The 18,882-nt window shown below is 37.2% G+C and overlaps 4 protein-coding genes across 6 annotated transcripts; 2 read left to right on the forward strand and 2 right to left on the reverse strand.

Moving 5' to 3' along the window:
- Positions 1 to 1,411: 1,411 nt before the first annotated feature.
- Positions 1,412 to 2,959, reverse strand: LOC124181257 (dimethyladenosine transferase 1, mitochondrial). Its single transcript, XM_046567627.1, has 3 exons — positions 2,332 to 2,959; positions 2,045 to 2,198; positions 1,412 to 1,898 (listed from the first exon to the last, which is right to left on the reverse strand). Exons 1-3 carry the CDS (start codon positions 2,957 to 2,959, stop codon positions 1,649 to 1,651), a joined length of 1,032 nt encoding a protein of 343 aa, XP_046423583.1. The 3' UTR covers positions 1,412 to 1,648.
- Positions 2,960 to 3,061: 102 nt separating this feature from the next.
- On the reverse strand, positions 3,062 to 3,952 carry LOC124181258 (cytochrome c oxidase assembly factor 3, mitochondrial). Its single transcript, XM_046567628.1, has 2 exons — positions 3,818 to 3,952; positions 3,062 to 3,333 (listed from the first exon to the last, which is right to left on the reverse strand). The coding sequence occupies exon 2, from the start codon at positions 3,320 to 3,322 to the stop codon at positions 3,062 to 3,064; it is 261 nt and encodes an 86-aa protein (XP_046423584.1). The 5' UTR covers positions 3,323 to 3,333; positions 3,818 to 3,952.
- Positions 3,953 to 3,992: 40 nt separating this feature from the next.
- On the forward strand, positions 3,993 to 7,749 carry LOC124181255 (regulator of MON1-CCZ1 complex). Of its 2 annotated transcripts, none has more exons than XM_046567625.1 (12): positions 3,993 to 4,299; positions 4,406 to 4,711; positions 4,827 to 5,001; positions 5,077 to 5,236; positions 5,318 to 5,423; positions 5,648 to 5,801; positions 5,879 to 5,942; positions 6,031 to 6,250; positions 6,325 to 6,494; positions 6,605 to 6,880; positions 6,982 to 7,239; positions 7,388 to 7,749. In XM_046567625.1, the coding sequence occupies exons 1-12, from the start codon at positions 4,180 to 4,182 to the stop codon at positions 7,395 to 7,397; spliced, it is 2,019 nt and encodes a 672-aa protein (XP_046423581.1). In that variant the 5' UTR covers positions 3,993 to 4,179; the 3' UTR covers positions 7,398 to 7,749. The 2 variants fall into 2 exon arrangements, with proteins under 2 accessions (XP_046423581.1, XP_046423582.1); XM_046567626.1 differs by having other exon boundaries at positions 4,161 to 4,299; positions 4,375 to 4,711.
- A 1,269-nt stretch (positions 7,750 to 9,018) lies between these two features.
- Positions 9,019 to 15,112, forward strand: LOC124181259 (transcriptional regulator ATRX-like). Of its 2 annotated transcripts, XM_046567631.1 has the most exons (3): positions 9,159 to 9,278; positions 9,400 to 9,569; positions 9,740 to 15,112. In XM_046567631.1, exons 2-3 carry the CDS (start codon positions 9,537 to 9,539, stop codon positions 13,976 to 13,978), a joined length of 4,272 nt encoding a protein of 1,423 aa, XP_046423587.1. In that variant the 5' UTR covers positions 9,159 to 9,278; positions 9,400 to 9,536; the 3' UTR covers positions 13,979 to 15,112. The 2 variants fall into 2 exon arrangements, with proteins under 2 accessions (XP_046423586.1, XP_046423587.1); XM_046567630.1 differs by having other exon boundaries at positions 9,019 to 9,569.
- Positions 15,113 to 18,882: the final 3,770 nt, after the last annotated feature.

Below are 18,882 nucleotides of genomic sequence, written 5' to 3' on the forward strand. Positions count from 1 at the left end.
GCGAGTTGGCCTGTCTTACTTTAGGGGTAAGACAAGTTTGCGGCTTTTATCTGCAGGTTTGGTAAATTGACTGAAATGCGCAGATTTGCGGAAACATCGACATCCGTGTAAACTGGAAACAATTTCAACATTTTCACAATAAGAACTGCAAAGATGTTGATCAGAGGTATTCTGCAGAAAATGATCATTTTATTTCAGAGAAGTCAAAAAGACTTGTATATAGTAAAGAAGTGTAAAATTTTCTCACAGAGATTCTTGCAAGAAGAAGTAAATTGTTTTTTATATGCCCAGAAAAATTATTTCGAAAACTGTGGTAAGAAACTAATGAAATGAAAACAATTTGCACGTATGAACTGCGTGTTGGAAATGGGCTGAATTAATTTCAGTTTACTGAGATACCGATCCTTAGCTAGAAACCGCAGAGAAGCTGTCAAATATCGTACGTTAGCTTTTTCTTGATTTCTATCTTCATATAATCCTTCGCAAAGATCCGTGTATAATTAATTAAATTCCCGAAGACACTGTATAAACGAGTTCTATATAGATATATACATATATATATATATATATATAATAATAGGATAAGCGATTCCTAATACCATTTAATATATTCCTTATTATAATTATCATGTATACATGTGTATACTGTCAAATTATTTAATATTCTAATTTTCCTAAAATCGATGAGTAGCTGTGATATTGACTGGTGTATTGGGATTCATAATGATAGATGTAGTCTGTAATACGTTACGTAGTTGCAATCGGATATACAAAATGTGAGCACATAAATGTAGCGGTAGAATAAGCCACGATATCTTATAATAATGAAAGAAGGGGATTCTGCAGAATCGAACTCGCCTTGTGCCGAGAAAATTGTAATTACGGTCACGAGAGAGCCTTTCTTTCAATCGCGATTGCTGTAGATTTGTAACAATAACAATCGGGGTAATTAAGCTTAGGAATTTTTTATTGGCGTGCAAAGAACCGAATGTAAATTGAGAGCCGCGAAACAGGGTAACTCGTATTTCAATTTTCATTTATGTCATTACTTGTATTCGACGCCTCTTTATTGTACGTAATCGTATACCTACCCTAACACGATTTCGTATACTGTAATATAAATCTTATTTAATCTATAAGGTTCTTCTCTTTTCTTTTCTTTCCTTTTTTATGTATATAATGAATAATCCTGATGTAGAAATTTCCGCATAAAAGTATGAAGACCTTATTACAAACTGATTAAATAAACTACAAATTACAGATTTAATTATCGATATTGAAACGAGATAATTCAACCATCGTCCAACGCTTTCGAAATCTCGACAAAACAATCAATAAGTACCTGATTCATCACGCTTCAATTAAGAATAAGTTGACAATGGAGATGATATAATGAAGATTGGATCCAGCGTTTAGTTAAACCGTCAATTTATTTTGGATAAAGAGAACAGCGCATAAAGTAAATGCAAGTTAAAATACATTTCCATATATAGTTTGATATAGCGATTTTTTTAATCACTAACTACGGCTACAATTCACTGATATTGACACTAACTACAATTGTAACTGAATATCGCTGTGGTCGATCTTTGTAATTTGATCAACAATTTGAGCGATACTTGCCCACCACACCTGTCAAGCAATGTTTCTACATTGAATTGGCGCTAACTTTCTCGACTTTAACGTCAGATGTATAACGATACGCTAATAATTTGTTACTAGCTCTGTAATTGTAAGACTCTATGCCGGGATGCTTTTCACACAAGTATTTGTACGCTGTACAGAGGCGATCTATTTCCGCGACTTCAAGCATGAACGGTCTTGTCGTGGGGTCAATTTCGGCCAGCTTTGCCATCATCATTCCAAGCTCCTTTTGACAAGAGGTCGGAAACAGAGTTCTGAAAAAGAAGTAAATAACCTTTAACGAGAATTGATGAGGCTAATAAATAAATTAGGAACTGGGACAAGTCTCTGAGATAAACGATCTACAATTAAAGTTGAGGCATATTTTCAACATGCGTTTATCAAATTCCAGTATACTCACTCTATACATTTGATAACGTATTTCTGACGAAAACTGAACATGTGCCGGGTAACTTTTTCAAATAAATCAAATTCATGGTTTGTACCAGGCTGTACCAGCGGTGTAAATGTCACAACCCCGACATCCACGTCAGGCTGTGGAACAAATGCTTTGCCTGCAGCAAAGCAGGTGGTAATGAGATGAGGAATTTTTGAGCGAATTTTGAGTTGATCCATCCAAAATATAAGCATAAAAACGTCTCTGCTTTAAATTAATACAGTACTAGCAAAACCAAAATGTTTGCTCACCGGGAATGACAAACTTTAGATGCGGTTTGGTCCAAGTCTGTGCCATGACTGACAATCTGCAGCGATCCCGAGCATATGCTTCTGAGACGAGGCGTTCAGCAACTTCCTTTTGAAAGGTGAGTGTCATTTTGGTTCTTCCCATGGCCCACGGTCCACTTTTCTCAGAGATAGCTTTAAGCCAGACGATAATAAGATGAGTCGATACGCTGAATGGTAGATTACCGATCAAATGAATCCTTGGTGGAATATCTTCCCAGCTTTTTTTCTCACACTCAGGAAACAAGTTCAAATTTACATTCAATATATCTCCTATGATTATTTCCATTTCGCCATTGACGTTTTGAAATGTTTCTTGGAGTAGCTGCAACGTAGGCAAAAATCTATTGTCTTTCTCAACTACTATTAACCTCTGTGGATACTTTCTCATTATCGATCGCGTCAATCCCCCTGGTCCAGGTCCGACTTCCAATATATGTCCATCTTTTATTCTACCTGCTGTTTTGATGATTTTATCTGTGAGACGTTCGTCCATTAAAAAGTTTTGGGACAACTGTTTACGCGCTTGAAGGCGATACAGTTTAACCAAATCTCTTATTGTGGGCAACGGAGGTAATCTTAGAATGGTCATTTTGGTGTGAACTTATTATTTTCTGTATATTTTTTCAATGTTAGATCGTAACAACCTATGAATATATCTAATCCTATATTATCGTTGTCTTCACGATGATTGTTATTCTGTCGTTTTTACTGGCTCTTCGAAATCATCAAGGAAATTTTCCTGGCGAACTGCATACATGGAGTACCCGTATATTCCTAGAACCAATGCTCCTAGCGCTAGACCGGTATATCTGTTGTTTCTTTGCATTCGTTTCAAGCTGGCCACTCTCTCAAGATTCCTCTCTTCTATAAGTCGCATGTACTCTTGTTCGACAAGCGTTAGTTTACGAAAGTTTTTCCCTTCATGGATTTTTGGCATCTGCTCATCAGCCATTGCACAACGATCTGAAAACGAGTGAACAAAGCTTCATAAATGAAACGAAAAAAACATTTATTCATTTTTATCCTATTTTGTGATTGCGCCGTTATATAAAAGCAATATTCTATGTTTTGTAGAAGTTCTCTTTTATTATCATTCGATTCAATACAAGTTATAGTATCGTTTACTGTAAGAATGAAATAAGAACGATCTTTGTGACAACTAAATGACTAGAAATATATTGATATTATTCAAACGGCAACAAAACTGATAGTTGGGAAAAAATTATCATGGGAATATGAAAAATCATTGGAGAACTGAAAATTCCCCGGTTGATTAGTGATCATCAATAAATTGTCGTGGGATCGCAATTAGAGGTTAGAACATCGCGGAGTCTGTACCTACGCTCCAAGTACCGGGACATTTGTAACCACGATACTTAATCGGAACCGTTAACGGCGAACCACATTACTTAATCGTAAAAACCGTTGATATTTTGCAATGACTCACCTCTATATTGCAGAATTTATGGGATGATCTTCAACACACGTAGGTTACGTCGATTGTCACCATGATGGCATTAGAATGTGATGATGATGAGGCCCAGTTTTATTAGAATCTTCAATCTCCGCTAGACGACGCTACCATTGCACAAATCGTCACCTCGATTGCAGTTGTACCTTTCTCACCGACCGTCATCCATAGATAGTTTCGTTAATGACAAGTCGCAGGAGCCCTGATGTTTTCAGCCAATTGTATCTTCGAGTAAATTGGAAATAACCAATGACGTGGCTTTTGCTGTATAAGCGAATTTACTGATACGTGTGAATCAGGTTGTTGTTAGTCTTCTGCGAGCTGTCAAATAGCGAAAAATGGAATCATCAAGTAGTGAACGAAACGATGATTATTACCTCGAATTGTCGCCTGATCCCGTGAGATTCGAATCGATCAGCCCGTTGACAAATGTTTTCTTCGATGACACGAACAAGCAGGTCTCTTTATTTGGATTTTCTTAAACTGCATTGATAACCTAAAATATTAATGATGGATTATCCCTCGTTTGATAGCCCCTTGACAGCTGCAAAATTCATGCTGTAGGTATTCGCTGTTCGTTCAGAGGGCGTTATCGGGGTCCTGGTCAAGGGTCCCGAGCACAATTTGAATTTCAGAATGGAAGACAAGGGTCCCATAATCTCAATCAAGTTCTCGCTCGACATGAACATCCTTGCTATACAACGGACTAATACTTCTGTCGAGTTCATCAATTACTCATCGGCCTCCGGATTGGACAATGTGGAATACTCGCAGACTTGTAAAGGAAAGAATGCCTCTATCTTAGGCTTCGTCTGGACACACAGCAATGAAATTCTATTCGTCACAGATCACGGAGTGGAACTGTTTTTGGTGAGTATCAGGCAGAGATTTTTTTCTACCTACTTTTCCTCTACGTGTGATCACTGTAAAAAGCACCATATAAGTCTGTGTAGATGTTAGATCAATAATACTCTATATTTTTTAGGTGGTTCCAGAGAAGCGAACTGTCAAAGCACTGAAATCCCTCAGTTTGGGAGTCAATTGGTTTGTCTTCTGCCCTCAAAGCTGTCTCGTTCTCCTTTCGTCTGGTACCATCGGCAACCAAATGCAAGCGCTGCATATCACTCCTGGAAACTTGCACAAGCTCACCAAATTTGAAAGTGAGACAAACTTCTCGGGATTAACTTTGGAGATTATTTAGCCGATTAACGGAGATAGATATTGCATTGTTTCAGTGGAGGCTGGAGCCACGAAACCTGGGAAGCTCGCAGTTTCGGAGAGAGATGTAGCGTTGGCAGTTCTTTACGGAACCCCATCAATAATTGTGCTGCGCCATCAACCAGGAATCAATCGAAGCCTTGGTACGGCTCAAGTCTACGTCTACACAGTGCATAAGTAATTTTGTAATTTGCTTTTTCTCCGATTTTATCTCTTTCAAAGTACTCTGAATGATTCATTGATGATCCAATGTTTCAGAATGCTCACGATAAAGAAGAGCCACATTTTAAAACTCGACACTAGTGGCCGATTCGCAATCAATGTTATCGACAATCTTATAATTGTGCATCACCAAGCAACCGAAGTAAGTCTTGTTTATAAAGAACTACCTTTTTGAAAACGGTTTTTTTTTTCAGACTATTGACTGGTAGGAAATAAATCTGCTGATATGTACTGCTTATTTTATAGAAGCAGTTTAGCATCATTTTTCATTACTGATTGTGAACCAATTCGAAGCACTTTTTCTTATCATTGAAACATGACAGTCTTTGAGTTTTATCTCGAGAGTAATTGATCGATAAATTACAGACTTCGATGATTTTTGACATTAAATTGCCGGGAGTGAGCGACGGCACTGTGATGCATCATACCAGTATAGCTGCACCCAAGCCGATAAGACCATACAGTTTGAAGGTCCCTGGCACGACTCTGCTAGAGCAAACGTCTCAGCCCTGTCTACTTTGTATCCTTTTGAAAAAAAGATAATGATTATAAAAATAACAACATTGATCACCAAGCGTTTTACTTAATTTCTCTTAGATTCCCCTGGCTGGGTTGTTTTTCAACCAAATATAATAATCGATGCAAAATTAGGATGCCTTTGGTAAGTTTATGAGAAAAATATTCAACTTGTTTTCAATCTAGGAGTTTAAAAGGTGCATGGAGTAAAGAAGTTGTCGATTAATTCACAGGTTTGTTAAGCTGCGACTTGAATCGTTGGTAAAATTAATCCCCGACAAAGTACTGCTCGTTGAGTTTTTAATGCAACGAAATGATTCCAAGCAGGTTTTGATGCAAGTTCTGAAGGAAAATGTTACTCAGCTACCGTCAAGCTTGTTGTACATGTCAACGATTTTTGATAAATTGAACACTGTTTATCGTAACCACCTCGAAAATGAGTTGCAAAGCCAAGTAAGTGACCATTGTGATGAATAATAGCGATAAAAAACCCATTGCACATTCATCTTCTATCGATCAATCGACAGATGGGAACGCCGCTGCAAATTGGGTCCAAAGGTGTCGCCACAGTGTCAGAAAACATTAAATACAAACAAATAATTGATCAGAGCGATATGTACACTTACATATTGTCAAAGTTTCCCGAGGACACGACAGAGCCAAAAATGGTGGTTTGGATACTGTTGGAATACATTAGGTACATGCCTTGACAAAAAGTGTAGTTTGAAAAGAGTTTTTTTTTTTTCAGCGTATAGCTCCCTGGGTATAAAATCTCTCAATGAACTTTCTCCGATTTTTTTTCCTCAGGTCTCTGGCCGATCATGATATACCTGTTCAGCACTACCTCCATGAATTGGTAATCACGACTTTGGTTCACCGGAAGGCTTACTATCAGCTGCATCAGTTGCTACAGTATCACGTTGTCGCTGACTCAAAACCACTCGCCTGTCTTCTACTGTCTTTGGAAAGTCTCTATCCAGCTGCTCACCAACTTGCGCTAGATATGCTCAAGCGATTAGGAAATGCTCACGAAGAAATAATGGAAGTCTTGCTATCCAAAGGACACATATTACCGGCATTACGGTGAGCTGAACACCCTTGAAAATGCATCTTACAATTGTAAAAATGAAATTTCATATTTCAAGGTGATCCGCCTGGAGAAAATACATATCTTTCCATTACAGGTATGTCAGATCGGTTGGAATAATCGATCAGGTTTCTGCTCGCAAATTTTTGGAAGCAGCAAAGACCTCGAACGATCCTAAGTTGTTTCACTCCGTTTATAAATTCTTCGAAAATCGCAATTTGAGACTCCATAACACAACTGCTTTCACAAGAGGGGAACATTGTCAAACATATGTACAGCATTTTAAATATTTATTCCAAGGAACTGACAACGGCTGTAATTCAGATACAAATTCAAATGTATCGACTATGTCATCGTAGGTCGAATCGCAATTTATTTGCTAATCGTAACACAATTATACATATTGATTTGGTCATGCATTGAATAGCGAGTTATAACAGAAACAGCCATGGTTATGTACCAAATAATCAAATGGTATTATTTTTTTTTTCCTCTACCTTAAGGTTTGGCTGAAATTATCAGGAATAATTAACTCAGCATTCGCGTATCATCACGCTTATGTTTTTGTTCAATGCCCACAATTCACAAGACTAGTGCAATCAAGAATTTGTGAAATTTGTAAACAGGATGATAAACATGCATGGAAAACCAGAAAAATGCAGAAAGTAAGGAACTAGCAAACTATTTGTAATCTTACGGTCATTCCGTTTCATTTCTCGTACTGTTCTGTGATACATTATAATTAATGCTGTGTTGAGAATGGTGCTGCTTGAAGCTCTGTTGTGTAAATTATAATATTGTATAAAAACATTCCCGTGGGATATGTTATTATGAGGATAATATATGTAAAATATTTGTTTTTGAATTTACTATTATTGACTGAATATTACCGCATGGAATAAGTCTGGTATATTTTCGTTCCCATCACGAAGTTACTATTACTTTGTGGTTCCCACGAATGACAAGTTGACAAAAAATCGAACGTCTCTCATTATCCACAAACTTTTCACCGAATGCATAACGAACTGATTTAAAGTACGCAATAATAGCTACATTCACGTTGTCACCGAAGCCAATCTCTACAACTTCAGAGAGGCAAAGTGATAGCTGGTAGAATTATCAAAATGGCGATGATGGTCGGAGGTCTAATTGAACGAGTGAATACAATTGATGAAAATAAACAAGTACTGAGTGAATTAGCGAGAAATAACGAGGTGAAGATCAATTGCGTAAAGTGTAAACTATGCGTAGAAAATTTTTTATCATTGAATCCGTATCGCTAAGATCGATTAAATCGTAATTGTTCTGCCGCATTTTTCAGTTCGTCGAACCCAGCAAAGAAAAACTCGACAAACTATTCGATAAATTGAACGCTGAGAATGCGAGAGAAATTGTAAATTACATGCACAGCTATGAACCAGATTGGCACAACATAAAGGTGAGCTAAACGGCTGTCAGCGCTATCAAAATCCCCCGCGTCATAACCTCAAATTACGTTCCTATTGACATCGCAACTCTGTTGTCTAATTCGGAGATTTTTGTTTATGAAGACGCAATGGTCTTAGGTAATCGCTGCTAGATAAACAATCGCTCAAATCGCCTATCGAATAAATTACGAAATCTTAACAAGTCGTAGAGAAATGAATTTTTTGCTATTATGACTTCTGATTATTTTCTACTTTTTTATTATTATTATACTGCACATTCTAAATTTTCTGTACCAATGCCAAATAGTCCGTTCAAATGATGATGTGCTATGTTTACATCCTCTGCCACAATGTCATAATATAACATTTTTTACGTTTTGATTATATAACATTGTTATCTTTATTTTTCTTATCTTGAAATAAAAAAAGATGAAAAAATACCTTAATAATCTAGTACTAGTACCAAAATCAGTGGAAATTTACCCTGAATCATGTTGACAAAAATTGATGTTTTGGATGAATAAATGAAATTGGATTTTCAAGTTTTAGCTGAAGTTTTTCTTTATGGAACTAATTTATTTGGAGAATATTTTCACACAAAGCAAACACTTTCAGCTAGTTTTTTCTGTTCGATTAATCAAGTGAAAAATAATTTTTTCTCTAGGTGACAGGATGCCTTTACGGTCCTATACCAGGAGTCCCATGCGGTTCTTGGTGGGGAATAAGGATGGACTGTTCGAGAGATCACATGCATGATCCTTTCAGTTTGAGCGTGCAATGCGGTCCAGTAGGGGCAGTTTCTGTCTGCACCTCCCATTCAGACGAGGACGTTGACTTGGGAGACATATTGAGCTTCACATCTGAGGCAAGCGCTGAGAAGCCGCGATACATTGGTAGGCGAGGATATCTTAAGAGCAAAGAGGAAAATCCAGAGACCAGGTCCTTGATCTTGAGCTTGGAGAATCAGGTGCCGATACGCATAATTAGAAGCTACAATTTATCCAATGAATACTCGCCAAAGACGGGTTATCGCTACGATGGCTTGTATGTTATCGTAAAATGCTGGATTGGTGTATCTCCGGAAACAGGTTTAAAGTGCTATAAATTTGCACTGAGACGACTTCTACACCAGGATCCCCCACCCTGGAAATTGCAGACTCCTTGCGACAGAGGCGTTGAACCAGGCGCCAATACCAATGATACGATTATATCTCGATGTATTTCTATGAAGAAGTTTCAGGGCAGAGATGGGAAAATGGTAATTTGATTATTATGATATTTTTTTCCGTGAATGCTTATTTGCTCGTCCAAGGTACATAGACATTGGTTGAAATTTTTACTAAATGTAAGTCACAGTGGTATCTGTGAATGAATTTCTGTTGGAAAATATCTGGATAAATTTTGTTAGCAATCGTATTTTGTTTCCAGTCGCAACTGCACGCACCTTGCAACGATAATCTGAGTAAAGCTACTAAATCTGTGGAGAAAGAGAAACAAAGTTTATCCAAAGAAGAAAGATCCCCAGTCGGAAGAGCAGGTAATTCGAGCAGACCCGATATCACGACAACAGTGACAGTTTTACCAGGTAGAAAAACTGTCTCGGACGATCATACAAATGTTCAAGGTAGCACGATTGTTACGAGACGTGTATCCAAAAAAGCACCAAACAACAAACCCGACAGTAAACAACTAATTTCTGAGTCCAGTAACAAACCGTCCAGTGAAATACAGCCACGAAACGAACTGGGTGAAGAAGAGAGAGTAAAGTCTCAGGGCACGCGACTCCAGAACACGAACATATCGATTCGATACGATTTGTACGATTCTTCTCACAACATTAAGCAGCGTGGTTCTAACATCGCGACTTACAGCGGCGGCGGAAGTGGTGGGTTCAAACCGCGCATGCACATTGTTCCTACTAGACAGCTCCACTTCGCAGGAGTTGATTCGTCACCCGGCAGCAGTAGCCGGACGATTTCGAGTGTGAAAATGGAGCGAGTCGAGTCAATCGGCGGTATGAAGAAGCTGAATCTTGACGAAGTTTGTAATGAAAGAGAAATTTCGTCGCTGACCCATCAACAAAACCCGCAATTAACTGTGGAACACTCATACGCTACGCAATTGACAGAGGGGTCGGAACTGCACGACGAAAAGGTTGAACAAAATCGTCAAAGTTTTGTAAATAAGGCGATGAATGAAAGGGAAGCGCTTCTGAAACCTCGGCAAAGAGAAAGGAGAAATAAGAAAAATAGTCGAGAGTGTGAATCTCATATATCGTCTTCAATCGAGGAGACAGAAGTGCGAAAAACCGTTGGTGCTTTGAATAGAATTCAATCAACCGTCAACGACAATTCTCCTTCTGAAGAAACGTTGGCTAGAAGAAAGCTTAGGGATGTTTCGGTCCCTTCGCCTTCTGAGAGTCCACCATTCAAGGGATTCGTATCGGCCAGGAACATCGATAGGAAAACATGGTCCGAATCCATGGAAATGGCAAGTTCGCTCACTGTTGAGAAAATGCTGGATATAATAACGGAGGAAAAGACTAGTCCAATGGCAAAGATGCTAATAAGTACTGTGATTGGATTCCCCCATGTCGAGACCCTTCCTGCCTGCAACAATAACAAGGAAAGCACACTAACGAATGTCCATTATGAAGAGCTGGATAATTCGTCGCAGATAGCGACAAATCGGAATAAAACTGGAGTCCAAACTGCCATCAATAAACGAACACCGTTGAGCATGAAAACCAGATCCTGTGCTAAACTTTGTGAGCAAACAGCAGCGAAAACTGTTCAAGAAAAAGAAACAGTCCTTAATGTATCCAGTGAAAAGTTGAAGATGGTCGACAAAACTGTATTGTGTTTGGAAAGAATCGGTAGTAACTATCTGCCGAAACTGTCACGTTCAAGGCAATTCAGATGCCTGGATAACAGCAGAGAGCAAAACATTATCGAAATAGTTTACACCGGCAAAGATTCGCTCGGAAATCAACAAGTGGTGGATGCAAATTTGAATCATACACACAGGTTAAGGTCTAGCGGAAAAGTAGAAATCAGCGAAAAGCCAAAGATTAAAAACCCTGATATCAAAGCTACCGAACAACCGCACATGCTCGGTAGCAGAGCGAGAGAAGTTCGCGTCCCGAGTAACGGAAATCGGCGATGGCCTGACGCAGTGGATGCCAATGCTGCTAATTATACAGTAACGAAGCGTAAAAGCGGATCTGAGTTTTGCAGAAGTCATGGAGAAGTTGACGCATATGAAACTGTTCCAAGAATAAGCGAAAACCAGGAAAATAACACATTGAGCAGCGCGAAGTCGGTTGATACTGTCGACTGTTCAAAAATAACGAAAGATTCGAATATACAATTGAAAGACCAGATTCAAACGAACGGCTGCTTGATCGGCGCGAGGAAATCCTCAATGTCACATAAGCCAGAATTTGTCGAAAGAACAGACGATTCTTGTCTTCAAAAATCTCCGCGCAGCGATCAGACCCTTGTGACAGAATCAACTGAGAAATCTAACAGCAAACGAATTTCAGGTGACAAAGTGTCGAATTTTCGGGGAAATCTGATTTCGGAAAGGTTGCAGGAATCCAAAATAACTTCTCAAAATTCTGAAGCGCGTGATACCACTGCAGATTCGGTAGCTCGAAACTTTACTGGCGATAACAATAAGCTATCGAGTCTTAAACCGCTTGGAGGAGTTACGCGTTCCAAGGAATCTGGGCTGGTATCCAGGAAGAAAGATAGATCGCCGGAAAAGATCAGACTGGCGAAAAGGCCGAGAGTTCGTGTCAAACACAAGCTGGAAATAGCAAATTTAGTCATAGACATGAACATGAGCCCCAGATCGCAAATCTCTAAATCAAGATCGGGTCGATCGCTGAGGGGCGTAGATTACTTACGTGGCGGTAGAAGTTGCCCGACTATCCTGGATCAGTCGAGGAAACGAAGGAACACCGAGCCCGTTCAGCACCCGACGAGTTTGCCAAAGCGAATGAGTAAGGATGCCCAGATTCCAAATTCTTCTGTCCGAATTACGGGTGCAGCGAATTCCATGAAGGAGCTTAAACTTCGGAAGAAGTCGGAAGGGGAGAAATCACTATCAAATAACAACAACAACAACAACAACAGGGATATTAAGAACAGTACTTCGATGCGACGGATCGGTAGAACAGAAAAAATCGTCACAAAAATAAAAAAACCAATGAAAGCTAAGAAGTCTAACATCGTTACAGCGAGGAGAGCGATAGCAGACATACCGAAGATGATTCGTAAACAAGATTTGATGGTAAAGGCCAAGAAACAGCCCAGTGAAGTAGCTTCGAGACCCACGAGGCGAGAGGCTGTGACCAGAACGCGGAGCGGAAGAAGTCCCAGAAGTCTGACCATCGGAAGACTTTGTATTCGCAGACCGTTGCCTCAGAGTGGCGAAACCTATGCGCTACAGACGAAGAATCAGCGGGATAAGAGTGAGAGAGTGGTTAAACAAAATTTAAATCCTAGTAAACAGCCGCTGCCTCAGAGAGAGCCAGCAAAATTCGCGCAGCTTAACTGCAACGTCGAAAAAAGATCAGCTGAGGTGCGTACGAAGTCGAAAATGATCAGCGTCATGGTGCAGTGTTCTCTTATTCCAAATCCTCCAGAATCTCCTATCTGCAATCTCGATGCCAACTATCGCTCGAAGAGAAACAGTCCATCAGATACAAACGTAAACACTGGATATCTGATCAGTGAGTACATCGGTAGTTCGTCTAATTCTGAATCGAAAAGAGTGAAACACGAGGTGATCGATTTGATCGAGATCAAGTCGGAGAGCGGCAGCGAAAACGTCGTCGAATGCCAGTTGGACGACGACGAAACTGACAGGGTCGAAAATTCAGTCCTTCGAATAAAACCTTCAACGAGTAATCGAGCCTTTGCAAAGTCTGATCGCAGGGAATCGCCTCTTGATTTGGCAGGCCTCCACGATCAGCAAAGCAAGGATTCGCTTTCGAACAGAGGTTTCGTACGCTACGTTCCAAGCCGAAAACAGTCGACCATTGTCCCGGTGAAAACAGCGGAGTTAAGCTTCAGGATCGCGCAGCTAGAGTCGATCGGATTCAAGCCAATAAAACCTGGGATTCATCCCGACGACGAATCGGAACACGGGCGGCGAAGCACCAGCGATAGTCCCAGAATATTGTACGTGAGCAGGGTCGTGAAACGAGGCGTGAACGAGGAATACGACAAGTATACAAGCGAAGAGACTAACGTCGTTCAGTACATGGACAGTGAGTTGTCCTACGAGGACATAGAGAACGAAGATAAAGATTTCTACGTTCAAAAAATGGAGTTTGTCAAATTCGGGGACACTATAGACGAGGAAAGTGTTCATATCTCAGAGTCGCATGGTGAAGAGGAGGAAGAGGAGGAGGAGTTGGAGGAAGAGGACGAGGAAGAAGAAGAAGACGAGGAGAACGTCAAGGACGACGAAGAACGGGAGGAGGATTTTGGACGTGATCTTAAAACGGAATGGCAATCTCAGCTCAACGAAGATAGAAACAGTTCCAATATCGACGATCACGATCAGTCGGCTGCCGATTCTGATGGCGACGTACCGCCGTGGCACGGTTGGAGGAAAATTATTTCCAATAAAGAGACTCATTTTGTCGGATGGTAAATAACTAAAGTCTGATACTTTGGTTGCAGTACAAGGAAAAAAAAACAAACAAAGCCTAACTAATCCGGTAGTCATTTGTGCCCCGGAATGGCTTTGCGCTTTGCTATTTTAACACTGAATGCGGTTTAATACTACAAAAAAAATGAACAAAGTGTACACCATAAGGGTTTTTGTACAGGTGATGAAATTTATTATTCAAAATGTGGCCTTCTCGTCTATCGCAGATCGAATTACTCTTGCGGCAAAAGACGCGGTATCTGTGTCAACTTTTCTATGGTTTTAAGGGAAACTTGAAAGAAAAATATATGTGTAACAAATAAACTATCTTGCACGTCTTCGGCTATTCTTTTATTAAAATTTGAAATTATGGAATTCTATAAGTATGTTGGGTTAACTGAGCAGAATTTTTCACTCTAAATTTCGTTCTTTAATAGTGTATTGAAAAATGAATATTATTTTGGATTGAGCATTGAATAGTGCCTTCATTTTAGTACATGGTGAAAAGTTTTGGCAAGAATTTATGTACAGTAAAGACTTTATTCTTTTTACTTCGTCTGATACAAATCGCTGCAGTGTCCGATCAAAATTTTTTTAAGCTTTGTTGTCATCTTATATTACTATTATTATTATTATTATCATCATCATTATTATTATTACTATAATGATTATTATTGTTGTTATTATTACTACTACTATACAAAAAGTTTTTACTACGATTATTTAAATGATGCAAAGTTTAAAACACGTTTAATACAGTAACCCGATACTTTTTCCTGCAGTCTTGTACAGATCTGATATTTATTTCGGAAAATGTTCAGGGTTATCCTCTTCGTGTAAATCAAGTTTACCGGAAGGGAGGGTGGGGGGGGGCAGCCACCATCCCGAAAAACTCGTCTTATCAAATATCTCGTGCATCGTACAACCAAAACCGTAGGATCCGTTCTTGTAGATAATAAAATTCTCCACACGATTTATAATTTTCATAGATTCACTACACAGAATTGCCATTTTTCTGAACATTTTTTACCGTTTTATGTGTTATAAAAATTTTTTCCGCGTACTACGAGTAATATTTCCATTCATCTGCATTCGCGTGACGAAATGTTTATCGCGATGCGGTTCTTATGGTCTCAATTTTACGGGAAAAATTTTGCAATAAAGTTCATTGCAAATTGTATATTCTACAAATTTGGGTATAACCAATTTTACTGTTTCATCAAGCGTTGACTATATGTTTAGCAATAACTATATTTGGAAAAGTTTACCGCACTGTAAATCAAAAACTTAACTTTTCCCTATACAGGGAAAAAATTTCTTACAAAAATTATAAGGAATTTTATTATCTACGAAAACGGTTTCTATGTTTTCTGTTGCGCGATGCACGGTTGACAAGATATTTAATAAGACGTGTTTTCCGAAATGGTGGCTGAAGCGCCCCCCGCCACCAACTTAAATTTACACTCAGAGGATAGCTCCGAACATTTTCTGCCACGAACATTAATTCTGTAGAAGATTGCATTATGAATATATCTTTTTTGCTTTAGTTCTTGTACTAGTTCAAAAACAAGTCTTGAGATACTTCTTCAACTTGTATGTATAATATAATATCTAACGGAGCGCAGTCTTCGTTATTTATTTAGGTAGGATACTATTACTTTGTCATTTTTCGTGCTCTATATTGACGTAGTTTTGTTGTTGAAAATTTTTCATTTTTTTTTCTATACATGAGCAGAGCGTGGTTAACAACGCGTAGGTAAGGTATACTACTTATTATGGAGATGTTGAATTATTAGCTCTTGATTTCGTGTTATTCTTAGTCACTTTCTGTTAGAGTAAGTATTGCTATTTTCATTTGTCTTTCTATTTTTTTCAATTTCAATTATACCTCCAGTTAACAAAGCTCGACAATGTGATCGAAGCCGAAATGTCGAATTTCATTTCCATTTACCTTGATAGTATCCGCAACAGTTGTGGATCTTCCAGAACAGTTCAGAATACTCTGCAGAGCACAAAGACAAAGTCTTTATCTTTTTAAGTTAAATCGTTCCACTCAAAGTCGATACGGTTTGGGTTGAAGAATTCAGACAAACAGATTCAGCACTTAGGTTTAGTAAAGTCTATGCATATATATTCAAAGAGTTCAACAGTTCAAGGAGGTGCAACAACCACTAATTATAACTACTATTATTATTAATAATATGAAAATGTATAGAAATATTCTTGTATAATTTATCAATAGTGTAAAGATAAGAGAAGCAAGAATATATTCAGTCAAACTAAACTTTCACGAGAGACTATTAATTCTTTGAAAATACTATGTAGACCTAGTATGTTTATTGGATAAAACATATACATTATTTTATTAACCGATCATTGTTTTTATATAGTTATTAATATATACCCTAGTACCTACGTTATATATTCCTTTTGTATCGTTTTTAAATAATAAGTATGTAAAGTTGTTACATTAGTAGCTCTTCTTAGTTTTCTTCTGGTATTCGTTTTTATTCAGTAGCCGGCAATGAAAAATTTCCCTCGAAACCCGCTCTTTGTTTTTTCGTTATTATCAATGCGATAAGGAGCACAAATGTGAACAATAGTGTCAAAATTAATCCAACAGTTGGCGGAATGTATTTCTTTTCCTTTTCTTATCACGGTGTCATTCGATTTTCATGGTAACGCGATTGTAAAGAAACAGAACTAATTATTGCTACTAAACCGAAGTTAGTAAAACATAACAATTTTTCATTGGAAGTGACAAACTATTAGAAATGTAACGTATATACGTACATGAATTCGAAATTCGAATTAGAAATAGAGGTAAAAAAATCTATCTAAATGTTCGACATTAAAATACGAGCAGAAAGACTGATCTTTATAGGCTGGTGAAAAAAAAGTTGACAGAAAACGTTTGAGAACTCGGACACTGGTCACGACGCTTGTGACTCGTCCGCTAAAATATCGGAGATATCACAAGATTTTTACTCTTCAATTTTATTTTACCTCTGTCGGTGAATAAAATTTGAATATAACTATCAAAGCGACTATCGTAAATCAAAATCGGCACTATTTACAATATGCAAAAATGTGCGCTTTGCACACAAAAGAAATTTAAAAAAATTAATCTCAGCCTAGTCTCCTTTACTCTTTCTTATATTAGGTGAAAAATATATTTTTATACATGCTGTCACAAATAGAGACGAAACTGCAAGTAGTAATTGTACGTCGGACGGTGAATTCAACATTGCTTGCAACATATGCATAAATATGTATACATATATTGATATATAATTTTATTCTATATATATTTTTCTAAATGTCAATACTGATAATAAATGTTATTCGAAAAGAAAACGGTCCGTATGTACCTCGTAACAAACTATGCAGTTAAAACCAGTAATTTAATTAGGATGAATAACGGCGTTGTATCATAGTTCGCTTTTTTCTTTTTTTTTCTCATATTTATTCCAATAATACTGTACACAGTAACATGAACTTTTTTCCATACTTTTTTCGTTCTCTTCTTACTTAATTTTGATTAAACAGTAAACAATAATATTACATATTCAATATTAATATTACTGTTGTTTTTTCTTGGTCAAAATAATTATAACAATCAAGTAGACGAATGAAATATTTTTGCACAATGTAACATATTCACAGATTAAATTTATATTTCAATTTTCTTAAATATAGATATATATGTATCCGTATATACGTATATATTACACGTATATACGAGGCATTTCACACAGTTTCGATCTGAATAAACCCTCGACCTCAGCGATTCGGCCCACGATTTTTTATCTTGTTGTTTCAAGTCTAAAACGCACTCTAATCTGTTGCAGACTTTTTAAATAAAATTTTTGAATCATTTATAAATTTAAAAAATTGAAATATCGTTTGTCCAAATTCTAAAATTTGAAAAAAAATGTCAAAATTTCATTATTAGATATCGAAATTTTCCAGCCTAGACCCAAAATGGGCCAACGTTCGTTTCATAATTTTTGTATTATGTTAGATAAACTTTTTTTTTATTAAAAGCAAAAGTCGGATCACTTTGGAATTTTGCTAGAACATTTTTCATAGGACGGGAATAAAAAAAAATATCAGATATTTAAATTGCATCTAACCATATACCTGCTTGAATATCTATTGTAATATATTTATATTCTATGATAAAATAAAATAAAATAAAATAAATATTTGGGATTTGGGTTCAAAAATTTTTATCCTCAATCCTGAAATTTTTAGATGATTTTCGGACCTTAGAATTTGGGCTAACAATGTTTTTGTTCAAACATTATGAATGAATCAAAGTATGTCAAGTCTAAAAAAAATCAGAGTGTCCTTTGAAGTTGAAACAATGGGATAAAAAATTGTAAACTGAATCAAAGAAATCGAGAGTCAGACTCAGATCGAATCGGTGTGGAATGCCTCCTATATTGTGTATATTTGTAATTATTCGTTATATTAGATTCGCATAAGCCATTCATTATTGATTATTATCTATCTAAATTTTATTTTATTTTTCTCCCTCTTTGTTCGCACAGGAATATATATATATATATTTTTGTCATTTACTCCATTAGGGTGAGTTACTTATTATGCATCGGTTTTAATGCAAATCAACATGACGGTGTTGTTGCAACAATTCTTAATCGACAGTTCATATAAGTTGTATAAGATTTTTGTTTTCGACTTTGTTCATGTACATTAAATGCATACAACAATACTCAGTATATATATATATATATATATATATATATATATATGAATATATGAATATGAAATAAGGATGAATTTTGCCGAAAAAAACGTGATTTTTTTTAGTTTGTTTATTTATAAAACTAATATTATAAACAATTATGCCGATTAGATTGTATTTTTATGTTCTTTTATAA

The sequence above is a fragment of the Neodiprion fabricii genome, chromosome 4, assembly GCF_021155785.1.
Source record: "Neodiprion fabricii isolate iyNeoFabr1 chromosome 4, iyNeoFabr1.1, whole genome shotgun sequence".
Lineage (NCBI taxonomy): Eukaryota > Metazoa > Arthropoda > Insecta > Hymenoptera > Diprionidae > Neodiprion > Neodiprion fabricii.

Bases quoted from the DNA above. Each gene is read 5' to 3' on its own strand.
- LOC124181259 (XM_046567630.1), top strand. From the start codon at position 9,039: ATGGACTGTTCGAGAGATCACATGCATGATCCTTTCAGTTTGAGCGTG. The intron at 9,570-9,739 runs GTAATTTGATTA...TTTTGTTTCCAG, and splicing joins AGGGCAGAGATGGGAAAATG to TCGCAACTGCACGCACCTTG.
- LOC124181255 (XM_046567625.1), top strand. From the start codon at position 4,180: ATGGAATCATCAAGTAGTGAACGAAACGATGATTATTACCTCGAATTG. The intron at 5,002-5,076 runs GTGAGACAAACT...GCATTGTTTCAG, and splicing joins CAAGCTCACCAAATTTGAAA to TGGAGGCTGGAGCCACGAAA. The intron at 6,251-6,324 runs GTAAGTGACCAT...ATCAATCGACAG, and splicing joins AAAATGAGTTGCAAAGCCAA to ATGGGAACGCCGCTGCAAAT.
- LOC124181258 (XM_046567628.1), bottom strand. From the start codon at position 3,322: ATGGCTGATGAGCAGATGCCAAAAATCCATGAAGGGAAAAACTTTCGT.
- LOC124181257 (XM_046567627.1), bottom strand. From the start codon at position 2,959: ATGACCATTCTAAGATTACCTCCGTTGCCCACAATAAGAGATTTGGTT. The intron at 2,199-2,331 runs GTGAGCAAACAT...GCTTTGCTGCAG, and splicing joins TCTAAAGTTTGTCATTCCCG to GCAAAGCATTTGTTCCACAG. The intron at 1,899-2,044 runs GTGAGTATACTG...CTTCTTTTTCAG, and splicing joins TACGTTATCAAATGTATAGA to AACTCTGTTTCCGACCTCTT.